The 25,079-nt window shown below is 42.0% G+C and overlaps 3 protein-coding genes across 4 annotated transcripts in view; 1 reads left to right on the forward strand and 2 right to left on the reverse strand.

Annotated features, from left to right (window-relative positions):
* LOC136444123 (U6 snRNA-associated Sm-like protein LSm4) overlaps nt 1-25,079 on the reverse strand; it is a 178,407-nt gene that overhangs the window by 87,406 nt on the left and 65,922 nt on the right. The gene's annotated exons all lie outside the window — the stretch shown is intronic.
* On the forward strand, nt 224-6,048 carry LOC136443935 (sodium-coupled neutral amino acid transporter 7-like). 2 transcript variants are annotated; one of them, XM_066441315.1, is made up of 10 exons: nt 224-486; nt 1,202-1,360; nt 1,634-1,832; nt 2,150-2,285; nt 2,904-2,996; nt 3,301-3,358; nt 3,710-3,824; nt 4,138-4,285; nt 4,844-5,043; nt 5,616-6,048. In XM_066441315.1, exons 1-10 carry the CDS (start codon nt 343-345, stop codon nt 5,804-5,806), a joined length of 1,443 nt encoding a protein of 480 aa, XP_066297412.1. In that variant the 5' UTR covers nt 224-342; the 3' UTR covers nt 5,807-6,048. The 2 variants fall into 2 exon arrangements, with proteins under 2 accessions (XP_066297412.1, XP_066297413.1); XM_066441316.1 differs by having other exon boundaries at nt 1,214-1,360; nt 5,616-6,047.
* On the reverse strand, nt 8,833-23,400 carry LOC136443491 (endothelin-converting enzyme homolog). The gene is made up of 18 exons (XM_066440753.1): nt 22,433-23,400; nt 21,620-21,682; nt 20,146-20,262; nt 18,544-18,630; nt 17,355-17,476; nt 15,339-15,432; nt 14,491-14,619; nt 13,781-13,879; nt 13,254-13,331; nt 12,604-12,707; nt 12,246-12,304; nt 12,090-12,141; nt 11,881-11,948; nt 10,866-10,990; nt 10,660-10,725; nt 10,347-10,442; nt 9,783-9,859; nt 8,833-9,272 (listed from the first exon to the last, which is right to left on the reverse strand). Exons 1-18 carry the CDS (start codon nt 23,150-23,152, stop codon nt 9,173-9,175), a joined length of 2,256 nt encoding a protein of 751 aa, XP_066296850.1. The 5' UTR covers nt 23,153-23,400; the 3' UTR covers nt 8,833-9,172.

Raw genomic sequence — 25,079 nt, forward strand, 5'->3', positions numbered from 1 at the left:
TTTATGTATGATAGCACCTATCAATAACCTTCGTCAGAGCTCCACCATACACCACATAAGTGAGTCTCTAAAGTAGGTTTCTGGCATTCTGTATTCATTCATTTAGTGTGTTTTATAATGTCCGTGATACTCCTTGCACACCCTTTTAAACATAGAGCTCTCGCAAAGCGGAAACTCAGTGTGACCCTTCACCTCTCACCTTTATCAACCCTGACCTTTGAGCCGTAACATCACGGGGAGGGAGCGCACTGGACTTGCCAACACGTTCAAACTTTTCCTCACAAAACTGGCATGTTTCTTCTAGATTTTTGCGGCATTTCGTAAGTCTGGTGTGAAAATAAGATGTCTATACAGGAGGACATAAGTTCTGCGCGTCGAGCCTCAGCTTACGAGAGTTTTGGCGAGACGCCGGCGAATGTAGCGACAGCGTCCACAGAAAGTACAGGTGATCATGCGGCGGAGGACAACAGCGTCATCGTTCTTAAGGTAAAGTTTAAGACGGTTTTCTTAAGGTTACATCTTAAGAATCACCCGCAAATCTCCAGTCAAGGACGTGTAAATTGGTTGTTTTTGTTGTTGTCATTGGTTGTATTTTGGACACTCCCTTCCTAAAACCGGTTTAAAGTTGCATCCTGTTAAAGTCACATGATTCCAACTTTGACAGGAAGGCAGTCTTGTTGACTTATGACAGCTGAAGGGACGGTACAATGATTGGGAGGGGGGAGTTTTGCCATATTTATTGTTACGTGGAGAAGCTATTGAGGCTAATTGAGGCTCTCCCAAAACTTTAGGAAAGTTTTGAAATTCATTTCCAATTGTAACACAGTACACAGCATACCCCCATACATGTGTGTGAATGTCGAATCTCCAAGTAGAGGTTGGAAGATCATAACGCACAACATCCAAACCACCATTTCCTCACTCAGGTGAAAGGTGAAAATGACTACCTAGCTTTCTGATGTGAGTGGATCAAATAAATCCATCCAGATACTAGTACTAGTATAACTTGTAACGTTACATCAAGGAGGTTTTATATATAAAACCTCCTTGGTTACATCAATAATAAGTTACAGCTTCAGTACAAACCTGGGGTGTTACCCCATGAGGCGGTTTACCGGGTATGCTATACAAACAAATATTCAGGGGGCACGATACACACAAAAAATGGATGGTGTAGAATTAATCCACGTAATTGACTTAGTCCTGCCCACAGATCCAGGCCAGTAGAAGGGAACGAGGCACGCCATTGGCCGGAGCGGTGTTCATCGTGGTGAACGCCTGTCTCGGCGCCGGGCTGCTGAACTTTCCCGCGGCGTTCCAGGGGGCGGGAGGAAACGCGGTGGGGGTGTCCATGGAGGTGGTAAGTGGAGGGAAGGAAGGAAAGAAGAAGTGAATGGATGAGTGAGCATTGAACTAATGAATTGTATAGTGAATGAATGTATGTATCAATGCAGGTTATAGGTCGAAGAAGTCAAAAGAGTTATTGGACAAATAAATGAAATAATGAATTAATGAGAAAATAAATGAATGAATGAATTGGTTATGATATAACATTCGGATGCTAAATTCAAATTTTGAAAACCTGTATTTATTACTTACGTATTGGGAACTTTTGTTTTTTTCATTTTTGTAGATTTTCCTGGTATTTGGCGCGGTGGCAGCGTTGATTATGGCGTACTGTTCGGACCTTTTCCGCGTGAGCACGTACCAAGACGTGGTACAGACCGTGTGCGGGCATAACTTTGGCATCCTGTGCGACCTGGCCATCATCCTCTACACCTTCGGCACCTGCATCACCTTCATCATCATCGTGGGGGACCAGGTAGATAAAGGTGGGTTTGCAGAAAGGGTTGTGTAAATATTCAGTTTATGTTTGATCACTGTTTGAAAGTTTGTTTCCAGTGATTTTAGTGAGGGTTGGTACATGAAGATGAAATAATGTCAATTTTGTTAAGAATGAATGAGTGAATGAATTAAAGAATTCATTGAAATGAATGCATAAAAGGATGGACAAACAGATGAAGGCTGCGGGAAGGTAGGAAAAAAGGAAGGAAGTCTTATTGAAGGCAGATACTGTCGTAGACTGTTTTTTGTGTTATTGACAATATGAAATAAAACTTCATTGTCATTATCTTTTTCCCAATCGTAGTGATGCAGTGGGCGGCAGGAGTAGACTTCTGCTACCACTGGTACATGAACAGGAAGTTCACCATGAGCGTCATCTCTATCCTCATCATCCTCCCACTCTGCATCCCTAAAGACATCGGCTTCCAGAAATACGCGAGGTAAGACTGCCACTTTCCTTCGAAGGGATGTAAGTGTTAAGGTTCATCATGATTGCTCAATAAGAATTCTGAAAATCATTTTCTAAACTTTAATGGTACAATGTTAGAAGCACTACCACCCCCTCTCGCCACTGCATCCCCAAAGACATCGGCTTCCAGAAATACGCAAGGTAGGGTTGACGCTTTCCTTCTGAAGGATGTAAGTGTTAAGGTCCATCATGATTGGTCACTAAGAATTCAGAAAATCATTTTCCAAACTTTAATGGTACAATGTCGGAAGCACTACCAGCCCCTATCCGCCACTGCATCCTCAAAGACATCGGCTTCCAGAAATATGCAAGGTAAGCAGATTATTAGCCAGCAGGGCGTCAGGGCATCTTCCTAAGGAAACAATAAATTAGATGCCCTCCTTTTGCAGGGGACACCCTGTTTCACTGTTGATTACATACACATGTACAAAAAGTGGATGCTCAGAGAACTTTGGTGTAATAAACCCCCAGAAAAGTGAAGGTTATAGATGAAATATTATACATTAGAAAGAGTTTAACATCAGAAATTAATCATCAAACATTTCTGACTTGTTATGACTGATTATCTTATTGTCCCCTTTTCCTCCAGTTTTTTAGGTGTTGCGAGCATCCTGTATGTAACAGTGATAGTGTCTGTTAAATACTACATAGGAGGGTATCCAACTGCTGATGTCGTCACCAGGTAACTTTCAGTCTTTATTGTTTCATTTTTCTCATCATTTCTTCAGTACGAGATTTGTCATAGGGTGTTTCAAACGTTAGCCTTTAGGGCACTGTTTATGTAAAACTTTGTTAGCCACTTTCATTACATCTGCAACATTCTTTCTTGTTTCATCAAATTCATTACTGCTTGAGTGTCAATACTACAATGTGTATATTAGTCACATACATTCAAAATGAACAGGGCTCATGTATCATAGAATAAGAGAAGAAAAGTTTCATAATCCATTGTCAGACGTGTCAAACTGTTATTTGGTGTTTTTCAGCCCAAAGACTTTCACAGATGTGTTTATAGCAGTCCCAACAGTTTGTTTTGGCTTCCAGGTATGTGTGGACCACAATCATGTTAAACATGTGTTGTTGTGTACTGTGTTTTCTATGATCTGTCTATAGCAATATGATGACTGTATACAAATATGGAGAGTTCAACTTCAAGGAGTGAACCAAGTATGACTTATTATATTTCTTCTGTATCAATGTTAAGCTGTAATTTCCAGCCTCCCAAAAATTGGACTTACCCAAATTTGCGACTGATCAACTCCAGCCTTTGTCAATGATTACTTCTACCAACACAGATGAACTTTCATGATGATATTTGTGTTAAGTGACTTACTGTGGTATTTCCTTTCCTAACTCCTAACTTTTTTTCCCATTTTTTTCCCCTGTGTGTTGCAGTACCACATCAGTGCAGTTCCAGTCTATGCCAGTATGAGAAAACGAAACCTGGGCAGTTTGTCTGTAGTCATGTTTTTTGCCATGGTCATTGCAATGCTGGTGTATACAGTCACAGGTGATCGATGATGTATTCCTTCTCGTTCATTTATTGATTTCTCGTTCATTTATTGATTTTAGCATTTGTGTGGCCCAAGGGCTATAGAAATAGAAATGGGCACTGCCCTGTGACCAAGATTTTAAGATTTCAAATGAAAACTAGTTCAGGAACTAGAACTTAGTAGAAGTTACAATAAGTATATTTTGATTTCTCTTTTGGGGAACAACAGACGGTAATTGGACAGTGAGTGTAGTGAGTGACTACAAATTGGTACATACATATTAAAGAATAGATGATGATTTATGTAAAATTTCATCTCTGATGTTTGCAGGTGTGTACGGTGGGTTAACGTTTGGCAGCAGCGTAACGAGCGACGTGCTCTTGTCGTACGACGCGAACGACATCTCCGTCACGATTGGTCGAGCCGCGCTCACACTGGACATCCTCACGTCGTATCCCATCCTGCACTTCTGCGGAAGGTAGGGGCGGAACTTTATCAGGATTTATTCTTGTATTTTTGAAGGAATCCTCCGTATTGACATAACTGAACATGTTCAAAATGGTGTGAGATATTCCTGTAACACTTAGAGAACATTAATACTGCTTGCCACTGCTTGGTAAAATGCAAGTAAATTTTCCATTTTTTTATGATGCACAAGAAAAGTGTCGTGAGTCAATTCAAAGAGCATGCTTTGCTCGAAGTTATGATATTCTTATTTTGTTGTATTAACTCATGGCCAGCATTACCAAAGGTGTTCCAATAGTAAAGTGCTTTAATAATTCAGTCTATCAATATGCCCTTTGTCCATTCACCTATCTAAAGGATTGCATACTCTAGCATGCTCTGTTCACCCTTGTTTGTTGTATGAATCCTTGTGTTGTAAAAAAAACAAAGCATGACTTACATGGCCAGTCGGAATTGCAGGGTGCTGGGTTGTGAAAACAAATCTGATATCATGAACAAGAGCTATCGTGTCAAAAGTCAGTGCATGAAAGAAAATAGTCTAACATACTTTCTTCCTTGCTTGACCCTATAGAACGGTACTTGACGGGTTTTACGTAAGATGGCGCCGGTTGTCGGCGGAGGACAATCTTCGACAAGAGTTTGTGCGGCGCGTCGTGCAGACCATGGCGTGGTTCTGGCTCTCGCTGTTTTTCGCCATCATGATTCCGAACATCGGGCTCGTCATTTCCGTCATTGGGGGGCTGGCTGCCGTCTTCATCATGGTCTTCCCTGGTATGATTCTTTTTTTGTTTTTGGTAATATTGAAGGCTAGTCTTCAATTTCAATGAAATCTAGTATCGGGTATACTGTGTATTACTACATGTAGCAGCGAGTCTGTTCTTTACTATCATGATCCCAAACTTTGAGTTGGTCATTTCCATCATTGAGGGCTGGCTGCGGATTACCATTTCAATGAGTCTGCTTGATATTATAGATGACATCCTCTGGAGATTTTTAACAGATCATGCACTAAAGCATATTGTGCTACATGTAATTTTCTAACACTGGTCACTTGGCTCACTGTGACTTCTCAATTTCCATCTTTTTTACAGGTGGGGTATACAAAATTCAATTATTTTGATATATTCTGTCGTTGCCCAGAAAGCAGAAATAACATGAGGTTATCTAAGATCTTCATGTACATACGGCTTGCGGGGAAAAAATGCTTGCGTTTAAGCGTTTCAGAGCACACCAGAAAGATATCTAGACCTTGAGAAATAACTGAGGTTTTTGAAAGTTTGGTGTTACATTTGTCCAAGGAGGTTTTATATATAATGTATCCCCGTTATTTTCTTGTACCCCAGGTTTCTGCCTGATCCAGGCAGTTCTACTCCAGCAACCGTCAGACAACGTGCACAAGGACCGCGCCCTCCTGGTGCTTGGAGTGCTGTACGTGTTTCTGGGCACGTTAATCCTGGGGGAGAACACGGCCCTCGCCATCATAGACGACATGAACGGGAAAAACTCTTTAAAACAGATCTGTACTGTTCCTTGACACTAGTATAATTCTATATGTTCTATCCTTGCTTTGTCCTATGTCACTTGATATGTTGATTAAGGTACATATCTGTTCCTTGACACTGATGTCATTCGTCTAGCACAAGCTTATGTTATATGTTTTTATGTTGATTAAGGTTAAACATTTGGGTATGTAATATGTTTTAAATTCTGCTGGGAAAAGCTGGAGCTCTCTCTCATATGTTTCAAGATGGTTCATATGTTTCAAGATGGTTCATCATCCTTTAGTTTCACTCTGAGCGTCTCTCCTTCTCTCTCCCTCTCTCTCTCTCCCTCTCTCTCTCCCTCCCTCTCTCTCTACCCTCTCCCTCCCTCTCCCTCTCTCTCTCTCTCTCTCTCTGTGTCTCCGTCCCTCTCTCTTGCTCTGGTTTTCTATCCATCAGAGAGACTTAAACTACATTTTGTAAACAAAAGATGTTACATATTGTTGTCAAAATTGTGTTGTAAATACTTTCTGTGATGAAGATATCTCGATGTTATGTAAAGGTAGAACAACTTTATCCAGATGAGCTATTTCTTCTATAATTCAAGATAAATACAACTGATAGATCTGAAATTTATATGAACTGTAACAACAAGCAAAACAACAAAATATTAATTCATTTTTACCCAGTAATTCTACGTGCCCTTCACAGTCTGCTAGTGCTGCTTAAAATCTTGCTGCCTAACTCTTAAGAGTGCTAAGGGTTAATCCATGAACTTTCCACCTCATGCAATACAAGTGTACTATTACATGTATGTGCTCATGTCATTGGGGCAGCGCCATTAAGTGGCCACGGCGCTAGTAAGCGACTCAGACGCTGAGTACAACTTGGGAGCTTCAATCACACAACCGGCGGAGTCAACATGATGGAAGTGACTGACCTACGTCACAACCCGTGACGTCATCATAGAGAACACGTGATCCTAACTATGATGCATCTAACAATGAACATAACCAACTCTATGGCGCAGAGGCTTTTATTTGCAATATTTTCTCCAGGCATGAGTGATGTTATGCCATGCCAATAGAAAGACATCACATGGCCACATACTTACCTTTATGAAGAGTCCTAATCAAATATGAGGATGAAAGAATTTCAAAAAAATGTGGAAAAAAGGCCACAGTGCAAGATAAGTGTTCCTTTTGTGAGAGTTTTGTGATGATAACAACGTGTTCTCTCATGTTGTGGTAGCTCATACACATGCTGTTTAATACATGCATGGCTTACAACAATATGCAATATGTCAAAAAGTGCAATTTTGTTGTAGAGGCCTAAAGTAATCATGATGCGTGCACGGATGTCATCCTGAAAAGAATCAAGATTGTACTTACAGATTTGGTGGTCTTTTAGACTCAATGTCAGGAGAAAGCAGAATGTGCTGGAAGCTCTATTTTGTTACAGTCATACTTAGGAGAGAGAATTGAAATCTGTAGAGATAAATTTCTAAGTCATATTTTCCTAATAAATTAAGCAGATGAAAGGGGCCAATAGATTTGAATGTGGACTGAAGAAATATATACATAAATTAGAGCCAAAACTGTATATGTCTATAGCGATCACAGAAAATGGTGACAGGTGAACACAGTAAACAGTTTCTTAAGCCTTGTGTCAACAGGAAATATCATCTTAAGAGACCAGAAGGGGGGGGGGGGGCACAATGAGCAGGTGGTCCTCACACAGTGCTGTAGTTTAGCAGTGTTGTATTTTGTATCCCTTTAAGGCAGTCAGAAAGACTTAGAATGTCTTACTCTTGCCACAGTTAAAGATGGATATTTTGGAATATGAATCTAAAGAAAATGATAGCCTATGAAACATTGAAGAAAGGTGGAAAATGATATTTTTGTGTATATTTGCAAAATCATGATGAAAGTGTGTAAATCCTGATACAATGTAAAGTACTTAAACCTATGTAGTACTACTTAAATGAAAATATTGTGGAAGACATATTTTGATATGTGTAACAGGAAATCTGTAAGACCTCTGTTGAAATGAGAATTTGATAGATAACATGAATCAACTTGAAGCTTTCAGTCCAACGAAACTAAAAACAACTCAAAATATACCAAACTAATGTGTGTATATTCTACCAACTGCTTATGCTTTCTTGTACCATTAACCATGATGGACATGATCGTGAAAAACTTGTATTCGGATTCTAGAGAATGTAATGTCACAAATATTGTATAGTAAATTGTAAAGATTGAAATAAAAATACACTGACGCCCAAAATGTCATTTTTCTTGTAGCCAGTTTATTTACATGCTGTGCCAGTGAGATATGCTAGACACAATCACTATATGCGAAACTTTTTTTTTCAATTATTCATTATGTGCTTTAACAGACAGCACTGTACACTAGGGGTGGGTACCGGTACCGTGTACCGGTACAAAACCGGTATTTCTTAATGTATCAAGAAAACGGTCCGTAAAAAATCAGTGGACCGGCCTATGGACCGATTAGAAAATTCATAGTACCAGACTACCAGCAGGGGGCCACATAACTGGTCTAAGAAAATACAAAACAGCAGATTTAACGAGTCGTTTTCGAAGACGTTAGCTCATATCTAGAAACACTTAAAGGATGAGTAAACAGACGGCGAGGAGAGTATAGTTATAATTTTGAGATAAAGTGCAAACCTAAGAAATTATATCGTTCCAGACATGATGTTTGGAGACTTTTACGTGTGTCTCGCTCTCCGAAATATGATGTACTGCGACACTACTATAATCAGGTACAGGTACAGGTCCGGACCTGGACCTGACCCTCTGGACCTGGACCTGGACCGGACCTGAATTTTATGTACCGGTACCCACCCCTACTGTACACTATAGTTTCAGGTGTAGGTATTTCACGTTGAGGCAGCAACTGTTAGAGTGCGAACAACAAACAGACCGACATCATTGAGGTAGTTTTAGTAAACGGTATAAAGTTCGTTGAATGAAGTTTTGTTACACAGTGCTGTCTCCTATTACCTTCAAGCCTTATTTTTACAACCAGACCAAAGCTTGCAGACTGCAGAGTATATACACAGCACTGTAGGACCGAAAACCAATGTTTCAATCCATCCACAAGGTTAATATCATACTTATCTGGCATTCACGATTAACAAATGACAAACCTGGGCTGAAAAAGTAAGCTGACAATTTTGTTTTACATCAAAAGACTCATAAGATGCAAGACCTATAACTTATTTTCCACATCTCTTCCGAAGTCATATACAATTCGTTTTAGATATCTGTATGTAATTACTAAACTATAAGTTTACTTTGGCTGAGAGGTCATGAAAACTGGATTTTATTACCAGATTTACCGATAGTTTTTATATAGTTTATTAATAAATATGTATGTTGCGGCGGTTTTCACCAGACCGAGCACTTGTGTACCGGGTTCATGGGACTGCCGACCGGACAGTGGAACGCCTCCGAGAACTCGGCCAGCTGCGTCACGCTGCCGATTACCCTGGAGAGAACAAGCTGTGTTAGTTACCTTTCCACACATGTAGCTGTCGTTCGTATCTTATCTTTATTACCTTCGCCGAGAAGGCTATGTTTTGCAAAACGTTCGTGTGTGTAGCTCTGTCTATCAACACGATAGCTCAAGAATGCCTGGCCGGATCGTCTTCACATTTAGTTGGTGGGTAGGTCGTTGTGAGACCTCGAAATGATTAATTTTGGGGCCCCTAGCGACTTGCTATGGTGCTGCAGCGTAACTTCCGGTTTTGAGATCTCGTTTACTGCAGATCATATGATTCATTTGGGGTTAAGCATCTGTTCAATGTAAGAATGTATCATGATGAACATCCAGGTAATAAGATACACAATCAGGAACTAATAAATAAAGGTAGCGAATGCTGTCTGAAACGTCTGGCCGTTTACAAAATCTATCCAGTTGGTCGAGTAACTTTGTATTTTGTATAATATGAGTCTTGTTACTCTTATGATTAGATTACCCTAGGGAGGCTCTACTTACCTGTACTTTGGTGGCGCGTGTGGATCCACCAGCAGCATGACATCTAGCGCCTCCGGACGCTGCGTGATGCACCAACTCTGCAGACAGACAACAAACAAAGCAGCCTGAGTGTCATCTCGTTTCAGTTCCAGGCTCTGCCTTCACCAATTGCAACTCTGTTTGGTGAAGGCAGAGCCTGGAACTGAAACGAGATGACACTCAGGCTACCAACGAAGCATCTAACGTTAGCTATTAATTATCCGTGAACAGTTTCATCAGATTGGTAATAGGTCACTGGATAAAAAGAGTCTTTTTACACAACCAAATTATTCATTCAACCGACGTTTCGGTGACCGTCTGTCACCTTCCTCAGAGCAGTACTGACTGATTCACATTGCACTGCAGCACAGGTGCCGCTGCTTATAGGTGCGTTCCCAAAAGCAACGTATTTACATATATACACATTAGCCATTAATCTCTGCCAAATATGAGAAGAAGCACAAACTGACTGAAATACATACTAAACTCTTCGGACGTCTTCCGCCATTGGCAAAGTAAAGCAATTATATCATAATAGAACTTTACCTGTGCAAAGGACATGAAGAACACTTCTTCGTGTGTTCTGTTCAGTCCCGGCAGTAGAGGCTCCTCCTGGTGAATCTTTTTCCATAACTTATAACCCTATAGTAAAAAACAAAAGGTTGATGTTTTGATTTGATAGAGGAATACACAGGATCAAAATCTTTAATGTACATCTGAAGGTGTTTGAAGAATGACTAGACTTATTTCGCAATCCATCAATGAAATAATAACTTTATTGCACAACACCTGTACAAGGCGCAAAGTATGGCATCTACTGATACATAACTTGGTTGTGATAATTGTCTTAAGTACTCACATAGTATGCTTGCTTCAGACCTCCTATGTCGGCTATGTTTTCTCCAAGTGTCAATCTGCCATTTATCTGAAATACAGTCATTACATTATCGGGTGCACAACTCCCACATTTAGCCATACAACATGGCAGACAATACTGACGTCATAGTCACGTGAGTGCAAACACCAGATATACGTGTCGAATGCAGCGACAACCGAGCTGCCCACCTGTTTGCCCTCGATGACGTAGCTGCTGTACAGGTCGATGACGCACTGTGACGCATGCGTGAAGTTCGCCCAGGAACTGTTGGACCACCAGGACTTCAGGTTCCCCTCCTTGTCGTAGTTTCCTCCTGGAAAATGATCCGTGAATGAGTCAGGTTGGTGAAAGACTGAATAGCAAAGTTATCACAAATAGCTAGAGGAACACGTTATCTAAACATTTTTAAATGCTGCAGTGTGTTGTACCCTTCTAGCTACTACCTTCTGTTGAAGGTTACGCGCATTTAGCATTCAAAGCACAATAGGAAAAGGACAAACTGTGGTTTAACCCTCGCCATGCTGAGTTATCCTGCTGCCAACGCAAAGGTGGTGAACCTTCAGGAGCAAGAAGGTTAACACAGCAAGTCATTTTGAATAGCAAAGTTCTTTATTCACAACCACATATTTAACAACAGCCGACGTTTCGATGACCGTCTGTCATCTTCATCTGGGCAATTCTGACTGGTGCACTGAAGCGAGGTGTTGAAGATGACGGCATCGAAACGTCGGCTCTTGTTGATATGTGGTTGTGAATAAAGAACTTAGCTATTAAAAATGACTTGGTGTTTTGACCTTCTCCTCCTAAGAATGCACTACCTTTGCGTTGGCTACAGGAGAACTCAGTACGGTCAGTGTTAAACCACACAGATCGTCATTTTCCTATTGTGCTACAAGTACCAAATGTGCATTAGCTTCATCAGAAGGTAATTGCTAGAAGGGTGAAACACATTGCGGCATTTTGAGATCATTACGTATTTCTCCATGCATGTACGTTCTTATACCTTTCAACTCGTGACTAAAGCGTCCCATCATTTGACGTCCAGAAGGGCGATCAAGGACATCATATAAGGACCTTAAGCTTGGTTGATTGGGTCTTTTAAGAAAGACACGTTTTCTTCTGTAAGTTTTTTTTCTTACTTGCCACACACAATTCTCACCCAGAGTTGATGTTATTGTTAGTAGGATAATCGTTTTAACTCACCCCAGTCATCGTACCCATGGGTCAGCTCGTGTGCGATCACTCCGCCGATTCCGCCGAAGTTCATCGACCTGAACAGAACACAATTTTGCTTAGATGACTGCCGTGTGACAGGAACGTTTCCGAAGAAACTAAGGTAAGACTATAGTCCACATTCTCATCAACAGCAACTGTATGATTGTTACTCCAAAAATGATGATCTTTATACTCACATGGGGAACTTTGAATCGTAGAATGATCTCTGGAGAATGCCGGCAGGGAAGACTAGTTTGGAAAGAAACAGGCATTGAGTTGTTAATCTCTGGATAGTTGTTCTTAATCATAATCGTGAAATCAGATTCAGCTTTGATGTCGACATTTGGACTCACCCATCTCGTTGGTGTTTGGCCAGTAGTAAGCATTTACAAGATGAGGCGGCATCGTCCAGCTACAAATGGAATAACATTTGAGAAAAGTATGGGTAAAAGGTCTCTTTTTCTGTTACAAAATCTAATCATCATTGTTTTTTTATCTATCTGTTTACTCATTTATCAATCATAGACACATACATGTATTAGCCGAATAGGGGCTGATGTCTACGAGTGCCCAAACATGTTATAAACTTATGGTTTCTTAGATGATAACTTCCTTGTTACTCATTAAGTCGCTCTAGTCGTGTCTCTACACCAGATAGGTATTGGTATACGAGTAAAATCACATCATAACCAAGTCTCCTCAGTGACCCACAGTGTTCTGTCCACCGGCCTCTCCAGTTTGTCCAGCATCTGCCGCACCTGGTGCCGCATCCCGCTCACGCGGTTCTGGAAAAAACTGTCTCTGCCCACGCGCAGCTGCGGAGCATTTCAAAAAAGGAAATCAACGTCTGTTAACAAACCTATACCCTCTATACTCTTATACTATTTTTCACACATTAATTAAGATGTATTTCACTTTTTTGCATTGTTCTGTTTTGTTTTGTTTTGTTGAGCACCACTTCCACCACCGGCCGCACTTAGCCGTGCACCCTGGGTATGATGCTCTTCAGTAGTTTTTCCCAGTATTTTTAAGACTAAGACTACCCTCCATTTAACATTAATCCGCCGGGTTACATAAATCCGCCACTTTGAAAACAGTGGGTTTGAGTCTTTTGAGAGATATCTCACGGTGCAGCACCCCCAGGTATGCACAGTTTACATATTACGGTGTACATCAAGCTGGGGGATGTTGGGTTGGAAATCTGTTTGGACGTATATTTTCAGGGTGGCGGAATTATACACCCTGGTAAAGTTATTTTAGTAGATGTTACATCTTCAAGAGCGATTCATACTTGTGAGCAGAAAAGAAATACAGGAGACACGCCAATGCAATTTCAATTCTAGGTTATCTTTTAGAAATACCTCCGTGAACTTTTCATCCAGCAGGGTGTTATTCAGGATGTAGTCTGGATATCCAATCTTCTCCACCATGTGGTCCGACTGTCAAATGGTATAAAGATTAGACATAGTAATCATTTTATGTTATTAGCTTTATCTATTATCTGTACCCCTATGGGCTCTCTTGTAAATCAGCCTTTCTTTTGCTGAAGAGACTTGCCCATATGTGTTAAGATGAATAGATAAATGAATAGATAAATAGGTAAATAAATGAATAAATAAATAAATAAATAAATAAATAAAGATGTAGATACTCCAATTACACCAATAGTATAAGACTATAGCGGATTCGAAAAGATGGCATACAAAATGTGATAATAAAGATAGAACTAAAGCGAGAGCGAACCACGGCCAGATTGCTTAAATCACTCCATAGCAACACATCCGATAGAAGATATACATCATCTCTGGACGATCGAAGGAAAACAGATGTGCTGCATGCTTTGAAATAAGAAAAGATTAAACTTGATGACTTGGAGTTTGATTCTTACCTTCTCGACGGCAGACGCCTTTGTCATGTCGTCCATCCAGTCTATCTTGGCCAAGTTTAAGACGAAAGCTTGTTTGATGTCGTAGGCAATCTCTCTCACCTACGAAAGTGAGATTCTCAATTCACTGAAGCAGTATCGTTCATACTAACTTTAGCCGCGTGACCAGGTCCAGTACAAGTCTATTGTCCTACATATCCATTTTTCTCATGCCCGGTCCGACGCTTACAAATCTTTATCAATCAACGATCCTAGCGTATCGGCCTGCGATCCGTTCTTCTCGCTACGATAGCGCTGGTCAGCCGTCACCAGCCAATCACGTCGCCGCCTAAGGTCAAGACGCAACGTGATTGGCTGGGAGCTTTCCCTCCAACATCCGCAGAAGGGCAGTATCTGATTGGCTGACGGCTGGCCAGGTCTGACGCAATGAGAGGGACGGAACACAGGCCGGTACGTAAAGGTTCCTGCTTGATATACACAAGCGGTATGAAATGATCTCTCTCTCTCTCTCTCTCTCTCTCTCTCTCTCTCTCTCTCTAGATAGATAGATAGATAGATAGATAGATAGATAGATAGATAGATAGATAGATAGATAGATAGATAGATACATAGATACTTAAAAAGATACAACGATAGATTGATACAACGATAGATGGATACAAAGATAAATATAGATACATAGATAGATCCTCCGTGTTAGGTGATCTTCTTACCTTTTCTTTGCTCTCCTTAGAGAAGGAGTCTTTGACGAACATGGCCCCCAGAGCCATGCCCATGTGTTCATCCACCGCCTGTAAACACAGCCGCCATTCCTCCGTCACACCAGCCGTGCCCTCCGCCACCTGGCAAAGATACAACAGCAGTAAGCGTTATGCTTCGGTCACAATTAGAAAAAAGGGGCCCCGCCGGGTCGTTTACGGGCTGTTGTCTTTACTTTCGGGCTATTTTGAAGCACGGTCGGGCCCCGCGGTGTTTTTAAGTCGGCGTTAACATCAACCCGCGGCCCGGCAATAAATAGACGCCGAAAGCTAATCGTGGGGACTCCATTCACTAGCCGTACCCTCCGCAAGCTGACAGCAGTACAATAGCAGTGAGCTTTAGAGCGAAGGTATGAGTAGGAAGTTATTCTACCAGAATGTCTGAAAAACATCGAAAAGCTCTGTTGTGTAGTCGGTTCCAGTGTACATTCTGTTTCCTCTCCGGAAGATTTTAGATTAATATCTGTTTTAGTTGAAGACCAACGCAACAATGCAAATAGGTGTTAGACCGTATTGCTGTAATATGTGTGATAATGAGTCAAGGATAATATTCTTAATCAATATTGGATACATATTGGGTAGTCTTTTTCAGCCGTATTTGTCTGATTTTTAAGGGAGCCCATGCATAACATGTACAGGTGAACAGAATACAAAGCCAGTGGAGATCATAAATAATAGAAGCGAGAAGGAATTAGATTGAACAAACAGTATATAAAGCTGTGTTTAAATATTATAAGAATGTGGAGTGATGTATGTAGATAGTTATAGAGCCAACAAACAAACAAACAAACAAACAAGCGGACCTTGTTGAATTCCTCCAGTGCCTTCCTGAAGGGTTGGCTTAGATCGGTCACGAAACTGGCGGCTACTCGCCACATGAGGTAGTTATTCAGCGTTCTGAAACAGACAGGGATGCGAAAGTAGATGTATCTATGTCTGGTATAAAGTAGAGTGGGCTCATTCCTCAAGCTAACCGACATCTATCGCACCGCAGTCATCCCTCAGTAAGACATCTAAAGCCGCATAGTTCCCGTTTAGAACTTTAATTCAGCCTGACAGACCGGTTTCGCCCTGTCGGCTTTTTCGATGACAGATGACATGTATCTATGTCTAGTGTTATATTACAGGAATCTGGTCCCCACTGTTTGTAGAATGTAGGACATGTGCTTGATATGTGGACTGTAGACAAGTTCAAAGCTTTGGTGAAATTCCCGCAGCTATTTTCCGCAAGGCCAAAGCAGAGTGGATTATACACCGCACGAAATCCAATCTTTAAGTACACATTAAAGTATACGTAAAGGTGCATGTTTTCCATGTAACTCTGCCTATACATATGCTTAACAAATTATTTACATTTGCTTAAAGATAATATTTCACGTAGTGACAGCGTAACGTCGTACTCTAAATCCCACACTTGTGCGTATATTCAATTCATGGGTTACGTATTGATATTTCTCTGGTTTAGGTAAAGTTTGCTACCGAATAAGTCTTTTTTCGGTTTGATAACAAGGCTGCACAACGGTGGGTCAAAGTAGATAACAACCTTTTCTCCGCAAACTTTACCTTAAACAAACAAAAAGTTCATACACAACTCATGCGGACTTAGATATTTATTGAGTTATTTATTTATCTATTTCTGTTTTCTTTATACAGTGGACTGTGTTGCGTAGTAACATCTTTTTGGTTTAAGTTAAGTTTGCAGCCGAATAAGTTATTTTTCGGTTCGTTGACAAGGCTGCACAACGGTGGGTCGAAGTAGATAACAACTTTTTCTCCGCAAACTTTATCTAAAGCAAAAAAAAACTTACTACGCAACTCAATTTATTCATCTATTCATTTATCTATTTCTGTTTTCTTTATACATGGTAGGCGCGCTCAGTGCTTAATTGACAGGCGTGCCATGTACCGCACAAGTGTGAATGAACCACGATTGCGTGCCGGTCGATTAGTTGATGAAAGGCGGGACTTGCACTTTTGACCTACGGTCTTAGATTTCCACAACCATTGCCAAATCTGAGGTAAAAATAGTTTGGCTTGTTTATTCTCCTTCTTAGGGATAGAAAACAAGCTTAATTGTACGTTCATGGTCGGTTGACCATGGTAAACTGTGAAAAGTATCTCTGAACTATTGAATAATCTCTGTGTCCATAATGCATTGTACAACCTCTGTATGTATTCTGCCTGCGGAAGATCTTCTTTAGGGTTAATTGTTAAAGGTTGTAATCCATCGTATTTTTTCTTGTTTTTTTCTTTCCTTCACTGGACCGATCCGACTGTTCATCACAATAAACAGGACGGACTCTCATTGCCAATTGTTCCCATTTCTCCTGAATTCTACGATCCGTACCCTAGTAGGCCTGGTGCATGCTATACCGTACCCACCTTGCGGGCGTGTCTGCGATGAGTGTTGAGATCTGTCTCAGGTAGTCTCTACCAGATTAACTTACGCCGGCTTAAGGGTGAATATTTGCGGGGGAAGTTTGGCCACCATAGGGTTTCATTTGCAGGTGCAGTTAGGAAAACTTAACCGTCCCGTGGACCGACTCTCATTGTAAGATATTCCGTTTTCTGCCGAATTCTACAATCCATACCCTGGTAGGCCTTACCTTCCACCAGGCCCTCCTACGGGCGTATGGATCGTAGAATTCGACAGAAAAAGAAATAACTAGCCAGTAGAGTCAGTCCACAGTGAAGATCCATTTCGCCGGCCGCCCCGAATCTCTCCGTTGGCAAAACTCCCTTGAATATTCCCCCTATAGCTGGCGTGGTTAGTCTGCCGTAGAGACTAGTAGGCCTGGTGGTTGCTATGTTGTGCTCACCTTGCGGGCGTGTCTGCGATGAGAGTTGAGATCTGCCCTAGGTAGTCGGTGGCGTACAGAACCACCCGTGCGGACGAAGTCAGGTCCGGCATCATGGCGAGGAAAAACGACTCCCAGTCGATCTGAAATGTACAAAAATTTCATCAAGGGAAGTGGTGAGCATTTGGTACGTAAGTTATGATACTTTTATACTTTGATACTTTAATCGGTGGATAGACAAAATAGATTGCCCCTGGCAACATACTTAAGGTCTCATTCATGTATTACTCCAAGTGGGTACCCTAAAAGAATCCGTGGCCAAAAAATTAATGGCTGCATGAACGTGTGTTTATATCGGTGGGAAATTCCCTTTTAGCCAGCCCAACTGATCTCAAGCGTCAAACTGCTGAAAGGTTGTTTGTATCTGAAGAAATTAGCAGGCAAAGTTCGGCAGCCGCGCGTGAGGTCGAACGTACACAGCCGGGCATCGTACGTGATGCGGCCATGCGCTTACAGCTGGAAAGTGCCTTTTTGGGGGTGGAGCTAAGTGCAGTTTGTAATTGCTATAAAAAGAGATTGTGTGTAGTGAAAATGTTGGCAATTTTTTCACATGATCTAGGTTAAATGTTCTCAACAAAGAATGAATAACATTGGCACATTTTCTATATCTTCATTACGAACGCGCCCATGTAAAACACGTATTATAACATGCAAGCCTATGGGGCAAAAAAACTCATGAATGAGACCTTAAGATTCTTTATCAAACTTGTAAATACATACTTTCACCTATGTATCTGTGCCTATCTGTTGACTCTCTAATATCAGCTACGCTGACTCGAGAGTCAGTGTAAGGTATTGTGACATTTGCAAATAATTAAATAGATACATAGCCCGGGGTCCTCGTTACATTTCAAGAAAACATGTGTACATATTTCTGCCACAGGAAATAGCAATCATGGCATTTTAGTGAAGACTTTATGATAAACACACAAAGACGCCTAAATGTTAGCCTCTATCAGGCTCCAGACGTGGCTAGAATGAGTAGAAATCGGCCAAATAGAGAGGTAACATACCAGAGGAGTCGGCCAGCCGATAAATACAGTTTGACCGATTTCTAGCCACGTCTAGAGCCTGGTAGAGGCTAAATAAATGTATATTGTATGTAAGACAAACATCTAGATCACAGCTGATATTGGACTGTTCTACGTACCATGGGTGCGATAGTTCTCAGGTCGCGGATCCGGACGTTGTTGTACAGCGCGATGACGTCTTTTCGTTCGGATTCGGGAACTGTCAACTGCGGTGGGTGACAATATTGTCAGTGGAAAATGAAATACATTTTATCTGCGAATGTCCTAAATTCGAAGTCGAAAGAAACAGATTATTCACGAAAGTATCTGAAATCTCTGAAAGCTTTTCTAGATTAAGAAATACACAGAAAGTCATATTCCTTTTGAAATCGTCCAACCCACTCATCATCGAAAGTGTGGGACGTCTTATTTTCCACTGCTTTCAAAGAAGAAATCAAACCCCGCATTAGTACCATGGATATAGAAACTTATTGTAGACTAGTAATATAGTATGATCTTGTATCACATGTATGCCTTATGTTTTACTTTATGTTTGTACCTCGACATTGTTGTCAACTTGCAATTAGCATACGGGCATGAATTTGCAATAAACTTCTTCTTTGTTACTTTGTTCACCGCTTTAAAGGTACTGAAAACACTTTGCAGTATGCAGTGGTGCGAAAGCTTCGAAACAGAAAAAGCAGAGACGTCTGTTTGGGAGGTGGTTCCTACAAAAGGTGAATATGCCTGATATATAACATGTTTCGCACTATATGTTAGCACCGCAGCATGAAGTTTTAGACATTGTTAACGTGACAGTATAACAGCATGTGGATGAGGGTAACGGTACAATAACTGATGTAGAAACGAGACAATATTGTACATTCCTAACACAGCATACTCACAGTTACCAACGTACTGTTCTAGAGCATTAGCATGTACATTATCCGATAGATTATTTCTACTGTTAGTCATAGATTAGATCTTTATATTAGTTAACTATTAGCAATAGTTCAACTGTCATGTTCGTAACTTGCCATACATTGTACCAGTTACAACTGAAGTTCTTCTTCTTCTATGTTTTACCAAGCTAAGGGCTTTCTTGATTTGATTTTTGATTTGATTTATTGAAATTGCAAACAGTACAATACACGTGGGCCACAGGCAGCTGTTGCTGGTGTCGTGGCCCACACACAAAACAATACACAGCACATAAACTACAATAGCAAACAGTCGATAAATACAATCTAAACAGCAGCATGATAAGATATAACATAACTATTGCTTCATATTAGGTATACACCTTTCTCACGCGGCGGACATGATAGAATGAAGACGAGGCCAATGAGGCAAAGAAGCAAAAATAATGTACAGATTTCGTTTTCCTCCTAAATCACATTAAGTTTTAAAATATGATATCCAAGTATCAATATTATAACTAATGTAATGCAAACAAAAAATGCAGCAATTTAGAGCTTTGTTGACTAATCGCATAGTCCCCGCCCTCCTCCGTCAAAACGTAGAAATGCAAAATAAAAACATAGAAATGCAAATATTTGACGGTCATGCAGCCACTTCCTCATTGGTCGATTCTCTAATTATCAGGTAACCATTGGCTTAACTGGCAATTATGATTGACAGTTACGATCGGTCTAATGTTTGCCACAACGGCCTCGTTTTCATTCTATCATGGCCGCCGCGTGAGAAAGGTCTATGTTCTCAAGTCTGGGGCCAGTTCTTACCTCTGCCAGTTTTGTCTCGAAGTTGATGACGTCTTGAGCGGAATCCCTGGCTGAGTCCGGGTCTGCCCCCAGGAGCTCCACTACCCGGGCTATCAGCTTCTGGTACGCGTCAACGACCTGCAGGGCGACGGGAATTAAGGTGAATTGGCGTCGGTGTGGCGTAATGGTGAGAGCATAGGGCTGCCAAACCACGTGGCCCGAGTTCGATTCCGGCTCTCCCCCAGACATGTCTGGACATGCACCCGACGTTGTGCCCTTGGGAAAGGCACTTAACACAAAATCCCTCACTTCACTCAGGTGTAAATGAGTACCTAGCTTTGTCTAGGGACGTCCCTCGGATAGGACGTTAAATGGAGGTCCCGTGTTTGGGGAGAGCCACACCCCGCGCACGTAAAAGAACCCACCACACCTTTCGAAAAAGAGTAGGGGCATGCCCCGGTGTGCGATGGTCCAAAAACCTACAGTCGACCGCACATGGGTTCGCCCGTAGTAATAGCCTCTGGCTAGTTGGGTAACCCTGGCAACATGCCGAACCAATAAATAAATAAATAAATTAAGGTGAAGGTAAAGCAGTCGAACCTCAGACTGAGGACTAAGCATGACGCTTTTTCGTTAGCTAGTACTGCAATGCGGCTTCGCTACGGCTCGCGTTTTTTTGACCAAGCACACCGGGTCACCCCTACTCTTTTCGATAAGTGTGTTGGGTTCTTTTACGTGCAGAGGTTTGGCGCCCTAAAGCTCTCTCATACACGGGGCCGCCGGCTTTACGTCCCCATCCGATAGGACGATGCGCATCTTTTCCAGTCTTGTCCAGGCACGGGCGCGAACTCGGGCCGCTGGCTCCACGTATTTTGAACCAGATGTGGTGAGAGACAGAGTGCGCAGACCTCTACACCACGCGGACACGACAAAACGACAGGAATTAACGTGCGCGGAAACCGTGATTCGCCACACCCTTGTGTGATAAAGGTCTTAATTGGTAATGGGAAATCATCATGCATGTCGACATGCACACGACATACATGTTGATAGAGTTATCAGGACTTAAATGATGTAATCTGTATTTCTGTTTCATCTTATCTGACCCTTCCCTCATGACCTCAATGAAAAGCGGCCCGTATGCCGATTTCAGCTTCTCAAGAATAAACAAAAGTTGCAAACAAACAAACAAACCTGTATATATGTATAACACATTCATACCTATTATATTAAAAAATAAAGAACCTTCTGTTTGCCTAGATATCACTTTTCATTGTTGTCGTCGCCATGTTTTAGCAAACGTTTCTAAGAATGCTGTAACTATTCCTAACCACAACATTGCATTGATTGTTTTTCTGAATCCACTTTGAAATCCGTCCCTTTAGTCATCTCCCGGTGAATTTGATCGTGTGCTTGTAATTGCCTGTCCGTTTGTCCAATATTTGCCCACAACCCTAGAATAGCTCATCAAGAATAAGAAAAAGACGCCTCCAACCTTGAGTGACTCCTTGCTGATGTAGTAACTCCTGTCCGGCAGCCCCAGGCCTCCCTGGTCAATCTGAAACGATGACGTCATGAGCGCCACAAACTCAGCAACTAACAAACTATTCTCGAACAAGTTTGAACTTTAGTTTCCAGCACAAAAATTGGACTAACCCAAGCCTCATTCCTTGACAAAGACTGGAGCTGTGCAGTCAAAAATTGGGTAAGTTCTTTTTTTGTGTTGGAAATTACAGTTCAAACTTGTTCCAGAATGACTTCTACCAACACAGATGAAATTTCAATCTAACAAACTATTGTCTTTACTTTGATGAATGTTAGACAGGTAGTAAGATACGCTACATGGCAGTTACGCAAGCAACTGGATAACATTTTGAAACAGACGTTTCAGACAGCATCCCCAGTCACTGACGAAAGACAACGGATGCTATCTGAATTGTCCGTCTGTTTCAAAATGTTATCCAGTTGCTTGAGTAACTGTCGTTTGGCCTATTCTCTTTATTGTCTCTTGTTTTTCTTACTCGTTGAGGATACTGTTATGCGATCTGCCCGCTACATTTCACCATAACAGATGACATTGTACCAACACTAGCTACCAAAGATATACCTACTAGCTAGTAGTTGGGGTATTTTACCACTACAAATCTTTCCGATGTTTTGACAGATATCATGGAAATTGTTATCATGTTATCATCGAAAGTGTTATCAACGTCATCAGCACATCGTACAACACTGGTCAAGTTGGTGTAGCTTCTTCTGATCTATTGAAAATCCAACAGAAAAACATCTGAAGAAAGAATGCACCCACCCTGAAGACGTACTTGGTCGAATCCTTATCGTCGAAGTTCACCCATAAGAAGAAGAGCGCGTCCACCTTCAGATCCAGGTGCAACTTGGTGAACGTGTCGTTAAAGTTCCAGGTAGCCTCGCTCCAGTTCCCTAAGGCTGCCCAGCCTCCTAGCTGGTCCATCAGCTCCAGAAGAGGCCGTCCCGAAGCCTGCTCTCTAGCCTCATTCTGCATACACGACTGGAAGAAATCCTTCGCCTTCCGCTCGTACGATTCCGTCGAGTTTCTCAAAGTCGGCGTCTCTAGGAGCCTCCTCAGTATCTTCTCGTTGGTTTCCCACATCTTGGAGTCCACCCCCCACTGCTTCTGCTCGGGGGGGATGGGATTGTCTCGGAGCCAGCCTCCGCAGGAAAACTGGAAGAAGTCCTGGCAGGGGTCGACTGTTGCGTCCATGCTGTCCAGCAGGAGTGCTGCAGAGGTGATGCAGTCGGCTGTGAGACAGACGCGTCCGTCAGGAGCGATTCGTACGTCCTGGACGCCGCCTCGAGTCGCCAACATCACACCGAAAATCACACAGACCGTCAGAGACAGGAACAAACACACCAGCACAGCGGCTTCCCGCGGGCGAAGCGCGCGAGCCATCGCGGGGTCGGGATGATTTAGTACCTCGACTTCCTTCGCCGGTCGCGAGTCTTCCGTGTGCGGAGCGACGTGCTTCACGTTGTTCACAGAGGAAGCCATGGTTTGTGGCTTTTTGATGAAGTCGTCCGGACTGACTGACCGACAACGGCTGTTGCCAACAAGATTGATGGTCTAGCGTCCGCGGAAGTTGTGTAAACGGGTTCCTTTGACTCCCGAGAGACAGATGGCCGGGGCACGGGGAAAGGAGGAGAATAGAAGCCTGAACACAATAAAGATGGCCTCGCTCATGACCTTCAAGATCCTGTATTCAGATGCCTCGACTGGTCCTACGATAGGCACAAACGTGGGAGATTAAAGTCAAGAAAAGGGAATCTCTGATAAAGGAATTGAAAAGGAAAACTCAAGAAAGACTAGTGAAGTCCGCGAAAGGCTTCAAAAGATAAAGCCTCTATTAAAAAATTGAAAATCAACCATGTTCCGTCAGTACAGCATGGACATTTGCATTTCAGAATGGTTCCCAACAATGCATAATACAAGTATACGGTATCAAAACATCAATTGAAACATTAAATGTTTGTCCCCATGCATTGGGCTAAGGAAGGCTCACATCAAATTTAAGACACGCACGTTTCTAAAAGTAGATATTCAAGCCGGTTTGACCACGTTAGTCTAGTATACAGATTTGTATTCTTCTCGCTTCTTTATAATGATGGAAACGTATGTGGATACTCGTTTAGCTTAAGTCGGCTGGTCAAAACGCAGGAGGAATGTAAATGTTTCGGTCAAAAAGCCGATAAAGTGCATATGTAACCGTAATCGAGTTTTCTATTCAATCCGATAAGTTCTAATCTTCAGATGTCAATGAAATTATGTCCTTGGTTACTGCGATCAACTAAGATCAAATAGGATATATTTGCGTTCTTGATTAGTTCTGCCAGGGGTCATAATTGCTGAAAATGCTGTAATTTAGACATGTAATGGGAAGTCTGACCGTACGCGTGTTTTACTGATTTGGGAGGAAGCCAAGTTATTTGCCAGGCAATGATGCTATCGATCTGCGTTGTTATTCCTTTCCAATATCTCTCTCTATACGATGCGCACATATTGTGGCGTTGTTTCTTAGCGATATACATCATGATAGCCCCGCTATCTTGCCTGACATCGAAATAAAATCCCATTAAAACATCTCTGTACATCTGTTTTAACTGGACTCAGATTATAACAGTTATAAACCCAAATTACAAATTTGAAATAATGTTTTAGTAGAACGTCCTGAATGCCCATCCTGCCAAACAGCTTAATACCGTTCCACCATTGCCGGTGAGAATAAGGTCGTAAGACCAAACAATACGAACACCTAAGTACACAAGGCCTTCGTCATGGCGGATAACATAAACCATGCATCTCATCAGACCAGCCTAACCGGAACTATTACTCTACTGAGGGGCTGTAGGGCCGATGGGGGAAGTCGACTTGCCTGTTTCGAAGATCCTCACTGCCCTGGACATGTACAGTCAAAGTCTTGGCTGTTCACATTCATTAGATTATATCAATTACACCAGAGGATGTCGTCGGTACAGTCCCAGATCAACATGGGCGGCGGAAAGGTCCGCAGCCAGCGACACTGGTTCTATTCGTAACATCGGCAGCAATTTGCGTCCGGGACCCCGGCGTCACCCCGCCGCAACATTTGAAATTCTACTGGGCATTCCTGGTGCAATTATCCGCTATTACCATAGAGATGACCTGACCGATAGAACATTACCATAGTGATGACCTGACGGCGATGGTACCGCACAAAGCCGCGTGGAACCGAGCCGCAGAAAAGTCGACGATGGTTTGTTTGAGTCGGGCATATATCTTTGTTGATCAGGATGGTTTTCTCTAAAGGCGTCGGGAGTATTATGTGTTGGAATATGTCAATTATTTCGCTCTCAATGGTTGTAAGACGCCGTGGATGTGATTTTGGAGATCTGTTGATAAATATGCAGCGGTCACACCCAGCATTTGTAAGGCCTTGTATACC

The sequence above is a fragment of the Branchiostoma lanceolatum genome, chromosome 10 (genome assembly GCF_035083965.1).
Source record: "Branchiostoma lanceolatum isolate klBraLanc5 chromosome 10, klBraLanc5.hap2, whole genome shotgun sequence".
In the NCBI taxonomy this organism is placed as follows: Eukaryota; Metazoa; Chordata; class Leptocardii; order Amphioxiformes; family Branchiostomatidae; genus Branchiostoma; species Branchiostoma lanceolatum.